This window comes from Bombina bombina, chromosome 1 (assembly GCF_027579735.1).
Source record: "Bombina bombina isolate aBomBom1 chromosome 1, aBomBom1.pri, whole genome shotgun sequence".
In the NCBI taxonomy this organism is placed as follows: domain Eukaryota; kingdom Metazoa; phylum Chordata; class Amphibia; order Anura; family Bombinatoridae; genus Bombina; species Bombina bombina.
In genome coordinates this window covers 169,037,364-169,053,139 of record NC_069499.1, presented here as the reverse complement: position 1 = coordinate 169,053,139, position 15,776 = coordinate 169,037,364, and the positions used below count along the sequence as shown (strand labels likewise).

The 15,776-nt window shown below is 36.0% G+C and overlaps 1 protein-coding gene across 1 annotated transcript in view; it reads right to left on the bottom strand.

The window, feature by feature from the left end:
- The window catches only part of RAB15 (RAB15, member RAS oncogene family), a 114,284-nt gene extending 100,303 nt beyond the window's left edge, over nt 1-13,981 (bottom strand). The window contains exon 1 of the mRNA XM_053689558.1: nt 13,618-13,981. Coding sequence (XP_053545533.1) covers nt 13,618-13,741 — 124 coding nt within the window. The 5' untranslated portion in view covers nt 13,742-13,981. The remainder of the gene's footprint in view (nt 1-13,617) is intronic.
- Between the last annotated feature and the right edge of the window lie 1,795 nt (nt 13,982-15,776).

The following is a 15,776-nucleotide window of genomic DNA, read 5'->3' as shown; positions in this document are numbered from 1 at the left end:
TCAGCTATAACTCTTCTAGGAAGGCATTCCACACAATTGTGGAGTGTTTCTGTGTGAATTTGAGCTTATTTTGGTAGAAAAAAAAACTATTATGAGGTTAAGCACTGATGTTGGGTGAGAAGGTGTGGCTCGCAATCAACATTCCAATTCCTTCTAAAGGTGTTCAATCAGATTGAGGTTTAGAGATCTGTGCAGGGCACTCAAATTCATCCACACCAATTTCATCAAACCATTTTTACATTGACCTCGCTTTGTGCAAAGGAGCCTTCCCCAAACTGTTGCAACAAGGTAAGAAGTACCCAATCGTCTAAAATGTCTCTGTATGTTGTACCATTATAAGGGACAGTCTACTCCAGAATTTTTGTTTAAAAAAAAAAAAAAAAAAAAAAAGAGAGAGGAGGGCATAGATAATGCCTTTATAACCCATTCCCCAGTTTTGCATAACCAACACAGTTATATAACTTTTTACCTCTGTAATTACTTGTATCTAAGCCTCAGACTGCCCCCTTATTTCAGTTCTTTTGACAGACTTGCATTTTAGCCAGTCAGTGCCCCCTCATAACTCATCGGGCGTGAGCACAATGTTATCTATATGGCACACATGAACTAACACCCTCTAGCTGTGAAAGTGGCAGCCTTCAAGGGCTTAAACATAAGTATAAGAGCCTACCTATGTTTAGCTTTCAACTAAGAATACCAAGAGAACAAAGCAAATTTGATGATAAAGGTAAATTGGAATGCTGTTAAAAATTGCATGCCCTATCTGAATCATGAAAGTTTAATTCTGACTAGACTATTCTCAAGAGGCCTAATCCAAACCCTGAAAAACAGCTCCAGACCATTATCGCTCTTTCACCAAAAACTTTACAGTAGGCACTATGCATTCCAGTAGATGGCATTTTCCTGGCATATGGGACATCCAGATTCTTCCATCAGACTGCTAGATAGTGAAGTGAGATTTATCACTCCAGAGAACATATTTCCATTGTCCAGGGGTTGATGGAAGATGTATAAATATTAAAACAATTGTATGTCTCAAACAAATAGTATTTATTATGTATAATTAACAGCAATCTCTAATTTTAAAAAGAAAGAATAAAATAATAATTCTGATTAAGCAATCGACAGCAATCTCTAAAAGAAAGCCAAAAATAAAATAGGGACGTATCCCTTAAATAACATAGATGAAAATGTATAGCAGCAACGATATTCTCTATATCTTATTAATTAAAATCTTCATTAACATAAAAACACAGATGAAGAATGTTTTACAAATTTGTATAGCAGCAACGATGGCCTCTATATCTTATCAGTTAAAACCTGTTATTATATCAAGACAAATAAATAAGTTTGTATAAGTTATATAAGCATAAAATGTATATGCAAGCAGGGAATCTATGGCACAAAACCACCTTTACGTTGTTACATGTATATAGATATATTCTAGCACAATGTCTTAATAAGGTTTCTTCTTTTGTATGTTTTTAAGGATAATTTCAGTCTTTGTAATATCCGATGGTTAGTATGTAGCAGTTCGTAAGAAACGTCTTGTGCATATAAATATGTTAAATAAAGTGGTGACCAACCAATAAGACTTTAGATGTTTCTGCTGCTTTAGCCGCAGCAAGACTAACCGGATACTAGCGGGGTCTTCTAGTAACTGGGGTTCCACAGGTGTGTTCACAAGATATTCTCCAATACTTTTGATTTTAGCAGCAGCAGTACTTACCGGGTTTACCGGAATCTTCAGACAAATCGTATGTCACATATATTTGAGTACTGCCGCAATCCTCCGGTTACGATACTGGATCAGTAGCTTCTCCTCTGAATCCGGTTCGTTACGGGGCAGTGACTTTTCCTGGCCTCCGCTATACTGGTTCCGGATCAGCTGTTGCACGCTCCTGCGTGTGAAATGGATTATGCGGGGAATCTTTTCCTTCTTTCTCTCCTGTTTGCAAGGCTCTTATTACCTTCAGTTTTAGTGGGTAAAGGTTGATAGTAACGTCAACGCGTTTCGCCCTAGAAACTGAAGGTAATAAGAGCCTTGCAAACAGGAGAGAAAGAAGGAAAAGATTCCCCGCATAATCTTGAAGTCCTTTTGAGTACAGGGATCACAAACGGCCGTTTGTTTACCATTTCACACGCAGGAGCGTGCAACAGCTGATCCGGAACCAGTATAGCGGAGGCGAGGAAAAGTCATTGCTCCGTAACGAACCGGATTCAGAGGAGAAGCTACTGATCCAGTATCATAACCGGAGGATTGCGGCAGTACTCCAATATATGTGACATACGATTTGTCTGAAGATTCTGGTAAACCCGGTAAGTACTGCTAAAATCAAAAGTATTGGAGAATATCTTGTGAACACCCCTGTGGAACCCCAGTTACTAGAAGACCCCGCTAGTATCTGGTTAGTCTTGCTGCGGCTAAAGCAGAAGAAACATCCAAAGTCTTATTGGTTGGTCACCACTTTATTGTTTGGTCTAACATATTTATATGCACAAGACGTTTCTTACGAACTGCTACATACTAACCATCGGATATTACAAAGACTGAAATTATCCTTAAAAACATACAAAAGAAGAAACCTTATTAAGACATTGTGCTAGAATATATCTATATACATGTAACAACGTAAAGGTGGTTTTGTGCCATAGATTCCCTGCTTGCATATACATTTTATGCTTATATAACTTATACAAACTTATTTATTTGTCTTGATATAATAACAGGTTTTAACTGATAAGATATAGATAAAGTTGATGTTAGGATCAGCACTCCTGAGTCATCCCCTCCATATGTAACACTGCAGGATTTGCAGGAAATAGGTGCTCAAACCTTCACAGACCCCCAACCAAGATCTGAAGGAATCAAATAGGACAAAAAGATGAAGGTAGCACTCTTAGCAACAGGAAAACACCTTTAATAGGAGCAACGTTTCGAGGCTACTTGCCTCTTTCTCAAGCTTGCACATACTGAAAAGTGAACAAGACTTTATTCACATGTCAATTAGTGGAGGGCCAATCCCCAAGCTCACAAGGGGCGTGTGCAATATGACATCACACTTGCAAAGAAAAATTCAATTGTTAACCCATTAGAGACTAACTGGAGGATTGGTCCAACAACTAAATACAATTATAAATCAAAAGCAATTACACAGAGCCAAGAGATAGCATAATAGAATCAAAAATAAAAATGTTAAACAAAAATATTAAACGGAATACTTAAAAAAACAAAAGTGTTTTAAATTAATGGCAAGAGATCAAACTCTCTATTGAGTCCTTTAGGTGACATGGTGTCTAATTGCCAAATCCATTTGGCCTCTCTATACAATAAGTCTCTCAACCTGTCTCCTCCTCTGGGTTTTTTATTTGCATGGTCAATCACCATGAATCTTAATTGATTGGCTTGGTGGCCTTTATCCAGAAAATGTGAGGGGACAGGAAGATGAGACAATTTCTCATTGCCTATGCTGGACTTGTGCTGACAAAAGCGGTCCTTAACCTTCTGGGTGGTCTCGCCTATATATATAATAGACCACATGGGCACTTAAGGGCATTGACTACGTATGTAGAGTTACATGTAAAATACCCTGGGATCTTAAATTTCTTGCCTGTGTATGGGTGAGATATTTCTCCACCTTTAATTACGCTGTTACATTGTGCACACCCCAGGCATGGAAAAGTTCCATTCCTAGGGGTACCCAAAAACGTTTGACCCTTGGTAGAGGTATTAACATACGCATGCACCAATTTTTTACCCATAGTATTGCCTTTACGATAAGCTGCTCGTGGGAATTCTTTAAATTCTGAAATCTCTGGACAAGCCTCCTTCAGCACAAACCAATATTTTTTAATTATATGAAAAATGCTCTTACTCATGGTACTAAAAGTACTCAAAGAGATCCTATTTGAATACCCTGTGTTTTTAGCTACAGGATCAACAGTAGGATCTACCTATAGGCAATGAGAAATTGTCTCATCTTCCTGTCCCCTCACATTTTCTGGATAAAGGCCACCAAGCCAATCAATTAAGATTCATGGTGATTGACCATGCAAATAAAAAACCCAGAGGAGGAGACAGGTTGAGAGACTTATTGTATAGAGAGGCCAAATGGATTTGGCAATTAGACACCATGTCACCTAAAGGACTCAATAGAGAGTTTGATCTCTTGCCATTAATTTAAAACACTTTTGTTTTTTTAAGTATTCCGTTTAATATTTTTGTTTAACATTTTTATTTTTGATCCTATTATGCTATCTCTTGGCTCTGTGTAATTGCTTTTGATTTATAATTGTATTTAGTTATTGGACCAATCCTCCAGTTAGTCTCTAATGGGTTAACAATTGAATTTTTCTTTGCAAGTGTGATGTCATATTGCACACGCCCCTTGTGAGCTTGTGGATTGGCCCTCCACTAATTGCCATGTGAATAAAATCTTGTTGACTTTTCAGTATGTGTAAGCTTGAGAAAGAGGCAAGTAGCCTCGAAACGTTGCTCCTATTAAAAGGTGTTTTCCTGTTGCTAAGAGTGCTACCTTCATCTTTTTGTCCTAACTGATAAGATATAGAGAATATCGTTGCTGCTATATATTTTCATCTGTTATTTAAGGGAGACTTCCCTATTTTATTTCTGTCTTTCTTTTAGAGATTGCTGTCGATTGCTTAATCAGAATTATTATTTTATTCTTTCTTTTTAAAATTAGAGATTGCTGTTAATTATATATAATAAATACTATTTGTTTGAGACATACAATTGTTTTAATATTTATACATCTTCCATCAACCCCTGGACAATGGAAATATGTTCTCTGGAGTGATAAATCTCACTTCACTATCTAGCAGTCTGAGGGAATTTTAAAATTTATACATCTTCCATCAACCCCTGGGCTTTTTTAGCGCTCCCTGACTTCATTCTTTTTAGATTTGTCTTTATTTTTTGTTAGTCATAGGGATAGACTAACTAGTTAGGGAGCTAGGAGTTTAACTGAGCGCCTTACTAACAAATTCTTCACAACATATTTCCATTGTGCATGTTGATGTGAGGCTTGTGTACACCTGCTCATCCATATAAATCCATTCCATAAAGCTCCCTATGCACAGTTCTTGTGACAATGTCTCTTCAAGTTTGGAACTCTGTAGTGAGTGATGGTGCAGATGATAGGAGATTTGTACATGCTTAAAGGGACAGTATACACTCATTTCCATATAACTGCATGTAATAGACATTACTATAAAGAATAAAAGATGCACAGATACTGATATAAAAATCCAGTATAAAACGGTTTAAAAAAAAAAACTTACTTAGAAGCTCTCAGTTTAGCTCTGTTGAAAAGGTAGCTGGAAAGCCCACTGCAAGTGGGAAAATAAGACACTCCCCCCTCCCCCTTCTTTTGCATATGAAAATACACTTTACACAAACAGGAGCAAGCTGGAGAAGGTAGCTGACAGTATTCACATCAAACTTTGGGGCTTGGTTAGGAGTCTGAAAATCAGAGCAATGTTATTTAAAAATAAGCAAAACTATACATTTTTTTAAAAAAATCTAACTTTATGGGCTATATAAATACATCTACAAAACATTTATGCAAAGAAAAAATGAGTGTATAATGTCCCTTTAAACACCTGGCAGCGCCACTCTACGTTTGTGTGGTCTACCACTTTGTGGCTGGGCGGTTGTTGCTCCTAGACACTTCCACTGGAACACCCACTGCAAATGGGAAATAAAAGACACTCCCCCCTCCACTGCATTTGAAAAGATTCTTTACAAAAACAGGAGTAAGGTTTAGTAGGTATATGTTGGTATTCTCCTAAAACTTTGGGGCTTGGTTAGAAGTCTGAAAATCAGAGCAATGTTTTTTAAAAAAAAAAAGCAAAACTATACATAAAAAAACACAAAAAAAAAAAATATTGTATGGGCTATATAAAATGGATCATCTACAAAACATTTATGCAAAGAAAAATCTAGTGTATAATGTCCCTTTAAATAACTCCTTGGGCATGAACACAATGTTATCTATATGGCCCACATGAACTAGCAGTCTCATGTTGTGAAAAGCAAATTTTAAAAAAGCTGTCTATAGTGGCTTAGAAACAGGCAGAAATGTAAAGGTTTAAATGTTATAAAGTATATTAATACATCAATGTTGGTTGTGCAAAGCTGGGGAATGTGTTGTAAAAGTATTATCTATCTTTATAAACAATAACAATTTTAGTGTAGACTGTCTCTTTAGAAAGAAATTAAGTTGATTGTACACAACACATTACTTACATTTCTCTAAGATTTAAAGAAAAGCTGAATCTCCCCTACCTTGGAAATAGTCCCACCTTGCAAATAGTATTAACGAGACCAGGTCCCTTATTGACAAAGCTACACTCATCTGAGAAGAATGAGATAAGCCAGGTGAGGCCATAGAACAAAAACTGAAGATGCTATCTTTCCTAGGGAACAAACAGGGTTATAAAACGTCCTTAGTTTTATCTTGTATAAAGGGACAGTCTACCATAGAATTGTTATTGTTTTAAAAGATAGATTAATCCCTTTATTACCCATTCCCCAGTTTTGCATAACCAACACAGTTATATTAATATACTTTTTACCTCTGTGATTACCTTGTATCTAGGAACCTTCTTCCAGCCCCCTGATCACATGACTGTGACTGTTTATTATCTATTGTCTTAAATTTAGCATTGTTTTGTGCTAAATCTTAAATAACCCCCTGTGCCTGAACACAGTGTTATCTATATGGCCCACATGTACTTTCTGTCTCTTTGTGTTGAAAAGAAATTTAAAAAGCATGTGATAAGAGGCAGCAATCAAAGGCTTAGAAATTAGCATATGAGCCTACCTATGTTTATGTTAAACTAAGAATACCAAGAGGAAAAAAAAAGCAAAATTTGATGATAGAAGTAAATTGGAAAGTTGATTAAAATTAAAAGTCCTATCTGAATAATGAAAGTTTAATTTATACTAGACTGTCCCTTTAAGCATAATAGAAGATGTGACACTGCGCCAAAATAAAACTACTACACAAACTCCAAAATATATAGAAGTCTCTCAGATTCTATAGAAACTAGCAATTATTAAAAATGTGTAATAATGGAGCGCTCGAGGTCTAAACCTTGAGTTTGACTTAGGTTGCTTTTTGTAATAAGAAAATAATATTTTTATAAAAAGAAAATATTAGGATTTCTATATGTGATTGCATCAACTCAATTTTTATAAGATTTTATATCTCTTAGATATTTAATTGTATTATATCGTAGTTAAATGCCAAATATGTTTTTACTATTCATCTTCAAAATATATTTATATTTTTATTTATTTATTATATAATTACACTTGAGGAGTTCTATCATTAATTATCACTATATTAGAGCTAGTGAAAGAATTTTAAATAAATATTTTAAAACTTTTTAAATTATGAAATGTGATATCCTCCGGCAGTTTTATTTGATTTGTGTTTCCTTATATAGGTTTCTATATATTTTTTAAGATGTCAATTATATTCTAATTTTTAAGTGAGACTTTGACATTTTAAATGTAGTGGTTTGTATATATCATAACCTTTTATCTAGTAAGCTGTAAACTTATAGTGTTGGCATGGCAATATGCCGTTTGTATTTTGGCCGCGGCTTAGAACAAGGAATGATTGACAGTTTGCGCCTACAGCTATTCCGATTGGTTATGAAGTCATCCAATCAGAATGTAGATACAGGTATATATTTACCCGGTAAAGAGTCCTCCGGTAACGAGCTTGATAAAGATTGAAAAATTGAAACGCGTTGCTCATATTTACTCCGTTCACGCAGTTACTATCCTTATTCGCATAGAGCCGGTACTCCTGTGACAGACGGCGTAGCTGAATTTTGGCCCACGGCACCTTTGACTGTTCAGCTTGATAGCAATTCAGCCTGTCAGTTTTTAGGGGTTATTCAGTTAGCGGCCGCTTGTAGGATCTAAGGCTCCAGGATTGCGATTAGATTTTTTACTTGTAAATTTATATCTATATTTTATCAATATCGTAACTATATCAATCCAATTGTCATCGATTGTATGGTGTGGTGAACCTCTGGGACCATTAAGCACACAGTATATGCACCTGGGCATTATACTTTTGCAGATATCAACTTTCTTAACTGTGAGTACAGATTATATAGTTCACATAAGGCTCTTCAAACTGCCTTAAGGAATCTGTCCTTTGTCACTAGGAGGCTTGTCGTCTACACGGATACTCAAGTTTGCAAGCTTAAAGGACTTAAAGACTCTTCTATAGACATTTGTTCTATTGGATACACAGTATCAAACAATTGTATTTAGTTTATTTTTATTTCTGTATTGTATTTATTGATGCATTGTTATTTGATATATTAAGGTCGACCTTTTACTTATTGTATTAAATGTATTTTTATGAATTTCAGTATATCTATGCAAATTTCTTTTTAACATATATCTAAAATTGCTCTATATAAAATACTAATTTTTATCCGCATTTATTATTGCATTTATTGTAGTTATTTATTTGCAGTATTTATTTACAGTATTGCCCAGTACTCATACGTATTTAGGACATATAGATTAGGCTTTTGTGGTTAATCTTCTGCGCTTGCTATAGTCTATTCATATCTGGTATATATCTGTCCAATACGGCTGTACTTTAGCTCTCCTCGAGCGCTCCATTATTACACATTTTTAATAATCCCTTTAAGCATAAGCCCTGATCAAATTTCTTGTTAAAACTCCCGGACCAGTGCCATCTGCTTGCATTAAACTCCCGGACCAGTGCCATCTGCTTGCATTAAACTCCCGGACCAGTGCTATCTGCTTGCATTAAACTCCCGGACCAGTGCTATCTGCTTGCATTAAACTCCCGGACCAGTGCTATCTGCTTGCATTAAACTCCCGGACCAGTGCTATCTGCTTGCATTAAACTCCCGGACCAGTGCTATCTGCTTGCATTAAACTCCCGGACCAGTGCTATCTGCTTGCATTAAACTCCCGGACCAGTGCTATCTGCTTGCATTAAACTCCCGGACCAGTGCTATCTGCTTGCATTAAACTCCCGGACCAGTGCTATCTGCTTGCATTAAACTCCCGGACCAGTGCTAACTGCTTGCATTAAACTCCCGGACAAGTGCTATCTGCTTGCATTAAACTCCCGGACAAGTGCTATCTGCTTGCATTAAACTCCCGGACCAGTGCTATCTGCTTGCATTAAACTCCCGGACCAGTGCTATCTGCTTGCATTAAACTCCCGGACCAGTGCTATCTGCTTGCATTAAACTCCCGGACAAGTGCTATCTGCTTGCATTAAACTCCCGGACAAGTGCTAACTGCTTGCATTAAACTACTGCACCCATTCTTTTGTGCATGGTCTACACAGAGTCTTACCATTACCATTTGTATGCAATGACCAACCTCTAAGAATCACACACCTGATACCTTTGGGCCCAACATTACACTGCTTCACTGGGTCCAGTAGTCTGCTGATCATATGGTAAATCTACATACACAGCTTTTGTGGTTAAAGGGACAGTATACACTCAATAACTGCATGTAATAGACACTACTATAAAGAACAAGATGCCCAGATACTGATATAAAAATTCAGTATAAAACAGTTTAAAGACTTACTTAGAAACTCTGTTTAGCTATGTTGAAAAGTTAGCTGGAAAGCCCACTGCAAGTGGGAAATAATACACTCCCCCCCTCCCCCCTTCTTTTGCATATGAAAAGACTATTTACAAAAAAAGGAGCAAGCTGGAGAAGGTAGCTGACGGTATTCACATAAAACTTTGGGGCTTGGTTTGGAGTCTGAAAATCAGAGCAATGTTATTTAAAAATAAGCAAAACTATACATTTATTTGAAAATCAAACTTTATGGGCTATATAAATAGATCTACAAAACATTTATGCAAAGAAAAAATGAGTGTATAATGTCCCTTTAAGCTCTGATTCAGGTACCGCACTATGTGCTGATAGCTACTTTGTGGCCAGCGGCTTAACACATAGGGCAAAATGTATCATCATTGCAGGTGGACAGATTCACAAATAGCGAACCTGTTTGCCTGCAATCGCAACTTGTGATGTTGCATCGTATGGCGAGATTTAACATTGCACATAAGTTCTTTCATTCAGACAAATGTTGTGTTGTTCATTGTGAGTGCGATTACTGCCCTGTGGTGAGGTTGTAGGACTATGCCTTGATTTTTACTTCATTGATTGCCCACGGGCATTTGAATGTTACTAATTGATGTGGAATTTGTTCAGGGACTAATCTACATTTGTCATGTTATAACCAGATGGTAAGTTGGTGGAAGATACTTTATTGGAATGTGGGTTCCTTTCTTACAGTTGGGGCAGGAGAGAAAGCAGGATAATGAGAAGTGGCTGATTTAGGAGTTGGATAGTAGTAAGTTGCATATGGTCTTTGTAGTAGTTACAATTAAAGGGACAGTAAAGTCAAAACAAAACATCCAAGATTCTAATAGAGCATTCCAATCTAATTTTTTATTATCAAATTTGTTCTCTTGGTATCCTTTAATGAAGAGTAAACCTAGATAGGCTGATGGGAGCGTAGGAGAATGCACATGCCTTTAGCAGTGTATGGCAGCAGTATTTGCAATATTGTATAACACAACAATAAACAATGTTGCAAACGCAGCTGCAAGATGGCTTATGACACGCGCACGCTCCTAAAACACCTAGGATTACTCTTTAACAAAAAGGATACCAAGAGAAATAAGCTAAATTGATTATACAAGTAAATTGGACAGTTTAAAATGTCTTAACGGTTCTATCATGCACCCAGTGACAACACTAACACCTCTTCCATATTCCTCAAGCAGCACAACACACACTTCCTAAAACCCACTAATAAACTTCAGTTTTAGAAGTTTATGTATTCTCCTTTTGGTTAAAAAAAAAAAAAAATAAGAGACTCTACAGCTGGTATATAAAGTCTCTGGTAATACATTAAGGGGAAACCAATTTTACAGTAAAGCCTTCCTTTAAGGGTTATACAGAATCAATACCAGGAAAATTAGTTTATAAAAAAGGTATGTATGGAAAAATTTTATATATATATATATATATATATATATATATATATATATATATATATATATATATATATATATATACACACATACACACAAATAAAAGATAGAAACCAGAAACTAAAATGTTAGGTGTCATTTGTTAAAGGGACATGAAACAAAAATTTTTACTTTCATGATTCAGATAGAGCTTGGAATTTTAAAATAACTTTCCAATTTATTTATATTATCTATTTTTTTAGTTGAAATGTATACCTAGGTAGGCTCAGAAGCTGCTGATTGGTGGCTTTCAGCTAGTTCCCTTTAGTGCATTGCTGCTCCTTCAACAAAGGATACCAAGAGAATGAAGCAAATTAGATAATAGAAGTAAATTGGTTGAGTTGTTTAACCGTTTCCCACCTTGACTTGTCTACATCAGAACAAAGTCCCAATTTAAACAAATAAGTAAAAATTGAAATCACGCGATCGTTCAGAAGATCGCGTGATTTCAATGATAGATTCGGGTCAAGATGAGTGCTAATGACACTAGGCACGCCCTCCAGCCCTCATTCCCATTTAGCAAGCCGCTATGGTTTCACGACAGCCAAAAGGCTTGGACATTCTATGCCGTCCTAACGGCACAAAAGCCCAGTGCAGTTAGGACGACATGGAACGTCCTAAAGGCGGGAAATTGTTAACATTTTATGATCTATCTGAACCATGAAAGAGAATTTGGGCTTATCTTCTGCTTCAATCTGTTTATATGAATAAAAAGGTCAAATGCAATGGGGAAGAGAGAGAAAAAGAGAGAGAAAGAGAGAGAAAGAGAGAGAAAGAGAGAGAAAGAGAGAGAAAGAGAGAGAAAGAGAGAGAAAGAGAGAGAAAGAGAGAGAAAGAGAGAGAGAAAAAGAGAGAGAGAAAGAGAGAGAGAAAGAGAGAGAGAGAGAAAGAGAGAGAGAAAGAGAGAGAGAGAGAGAAAGAGAGAGAAAGAGAGAGAAAGAGAAAGAGAGAGAAAGAGAGAGAAAGAGAGAGAGAAAAAAAAAAAAAGGGGGAGGGAACAGTTCCATACTACATTGACTCTTCCTGTCTTACTTTCCCCTTTTTTTGTATAAAAGTAACTCCCTGTGCATCTTTTGGTCTGCCGTGTCCTTATCTATCCACTTCTTTTTTTAATATTGTATCTGACTTTTTTTTTTCCTGTCTCATTTCAGCAGTCTGGCTATTTACATCCGCTTTTCTCTCATCTTACAGTCTCTGTTTTTTTGTTTGCTTTTTAATTCATGCTGGAATCTGATGACGTCATCAAATGAAATAAGATCAGATTCTTAACATTCATAGTAACATAAATGGAACATGCATCTTACGAATACAAAAAGGATTAATAAATATTAAGCGTTGGAACTCATTCATATCTTCCATCAGCCAAAAATGATGGAAAATGAATTAAAAAAAAAATATATATATATATATAATATCACTTCCATTTTATTGAGCCAACATGATAAAGAGACAGTCTTATTTACAAAACTGCTTGTTTGATTTTGCCACTAACTTTTATTGATTCCCAATAGATTATCACTAGAATTAAGACCACAACAGGAAGTTCAAGAATGCAAAGTTATAAACAAAGATAAACATTAATAACTGGACGGCATTGATTATAGACTTCTAAGCATCAATGTAATTTGAAAGTTTTCTTGTTTTGTTTTTTTTATACATTATTGAAAGTTAAAAATATAATTTTGCCAATATATATTAACCTTTTGTATTCATAAACTTACAAACTTTTTCTATTTATCTGGAAAGATTTTTTTTGGCAATACAGAGACTGGATGTGAAATTATTAAAGTCAAAAATATCAAATGAGCATGATTTTATTTTGCTTAGTATATTAGTAATTTTTTGTTTTAGTTACAGCCTGTGATGTCATAAAAACTGAACAACAAGGAAGGTACAGATCCTTCAAGCTGGTTTCTGCCCTAGGAGTGGTCTATCTGTAAAGTGTTAAATATATTAATATAATATCATTTCTATGAATATTTTTTTTTATGTGAGAGAAGCCATTTTGCATTGCAGTAATTGCTCAAAAAAGGTACACAAAGGAAATACCTATGAAAGATGCTGCTATCTCACAGTGTACTGTCACACAAAAAAATAAAAATTTTTATCTACAATGAATCACATTTGTATTATTATTATCTTTGATGCATAATGATGTAGCAAATTCTGCCAACTGATATAAATTAAAATTGTATTACTAATTATTAACAGAAATACCAGATGTTCCATTACTGAACCACAATGTATGTAACAGATACTATGGGTATCATTAAACACTTATACATGTTGGATTTCAGATAGCAAGACATGCTGTTTTGTTAAACACATATACATCGATATGACAAATTAGATAGTATGTTCTTTTATAGATTTACCGATTAGTCATTTGCTTACAGTCTAAAGTAAATGTTGATCTAATTAAACCAAATGCACACAAGACATCATAGAGGTAGTAGGATGTTTGCACTGTGCTTACATCATTGCAATGTATCACATTTGCATCAAAATACATTCCTTGCTTACCTATTGTAGAAATGTGAGATGGATGAAATTCATTGTCTGTGAATCTACACAGCAGGCAGGTTTTCCCTACGCCAGAGTCCCCAATCAGCAGCAATCTGAATAAAACATCATATTGTTTAGCCATTGTCTGTCTGGCTGTTAGAAGCCTGTTCCCAGTTAGTAAGCAGCAAGAGAGCAGGGGGGGAGGGAGGAGGACTCAGCTCAGGAAGCTCCTAGATCTCCATCCATGGCTGCTTCGTTCAAACAAGAGATTGTTCTGCACTTAGATTATCTCCGGGGTGGTTTTCTTTTTGCTTAATAATTAAAGCCAGCAGGATGTGAACAAGAACTGCTTTCCTTGTGTATTAAAGGAAACGAAGTGCTGTGTGAAATGTCCAGATGGAAGGTCTGTGATAAAAATGGTATTTAAGGAGGAGAAACACAAGCCCCACCTTATGCAGTAGACTGTGAAAGGGAGTTCTGCCTCCACCTCTTCACTTAGGTACAACACATTACTGGAAGTGATCTCGGCTCACAGGTGTCTATTCTCAACAGGCTGAACAGATGACTCCAGAATTATTCATTTGCATCGAAATTGCGGTTCTGATGTGGAACTGGCCCTCTAGCATAACTGGTTCCTTATCACAGAGTCGTGAATGATTAGTCAGCACAAGTTTCCTTTGTTTAAGATCACACAAAAAACCTGTTTCTCATGTTAAGTGGATTCTGAGAAATCTAAATACAGTAAGAATGGAAATAAGGAGGGCTAAATAAAAGGTATCATGTGAAGTTTTCCCTGTGTTAAATTTAACATTTGTCTTGTCAAATAAACTTACAAATATTTATTGACTACCACCAATCACTCACATAAGCAGCCAACAGATTTATCACCACATTACACTTTAGTAAGTAAACAGAACAAAGACAGATTGTGTTATAACAGCAAAAAACTTGCTTTCTAGCAAAATGAGCACTTAGAAATTCTCAGTATAGCCACTGTATTTAGTGAGATAAGAGAGCTAATATTATAAAACTTATGTTCTGCTGTCAGATGATTTTTGAAGAAAAATCCTCTACTGAGCATGGGCAAGAAACTGACTGGAACTACTGCAGGTGTCTCCTAGCAACAACTTTACAGTGAAAGCTTCTCCTAATTAAGTTAAAAAAAGGAAACAAACTGACATACAGTACATTTAAAATGATGAATAATACATATTGCAAACAATTATATTAAGTATAACCCCATGCTTAGTATTTTTTAATAGAACTATTTGAAATTGAAAAAGCCACAAAGAGACATTGGTTGTCTGGTTGTGGCTGCATTATCTCGAATCTGAGAGCACTTGTAAAACGTAAAACCAGACAAAAATCAGTGCCCATTGATTGACTAGGTATCCAACCCACAAGTGGAGAGCCAGCCGACTGAAGTGCAGGGTAAGTTCCCAATATGTCCACTTGCATTTTGTTGTGCTCATATATGCTTCCAATTTTTCACTGCCATGCAAACAGTCCAGCTGCCTTCAGGTGTGGTTCTTGCATTAATGGATCATAAAACACAAATTGTACATGTAGTTAAAAAATAGTCTAGATAAATATTTTCCCATTATAGAATTAAACTAAACCATAGAGTATAGCTATGAGTGTGTTTGCAAATGCCTAAAAAAAGTTTACCACTGCCCCTTTTAAAAAAATTCTAGCGGTAAGTAAAGGTTTTTATTTTTGAGTGCTGTAGCTCTCTCGGCTTCGCTCAGTATTTCATGTGCATGCGCTAGCCTACTGGCAGTGGTGTACTTAGGTTTTGTGCTGCCCAATACACTCACAATTCTGCTGCGCCCAACCCCCAATGTATAGTGTGATTCAGTGGCGTATTTAGGTTTTGTGCTGCCCTAGGCGCTCACAATTCTGCTGCACTTTTCGCACTCAATTGAATTCAATGGGAGAATATGTTAACAAGGTTGGGATATTCTAACTTCAGGCTTTTGCACGCATTGGGTTAGGATAAGAGTGAAATCTTTTATTTTCAAATTATAATATGCAAGCTATCCGACGAGCGCAAAAAGCTGAAGTTTGAATGCGCGAGCAGGAGTGATCATATATTTGAACGGGTTGGTTTCTGTCCGCCGCCTCAGAGCAGGCGGACAAGTTATGGAGTTTAGACAGCTGCTTCATAACTTCTTGAT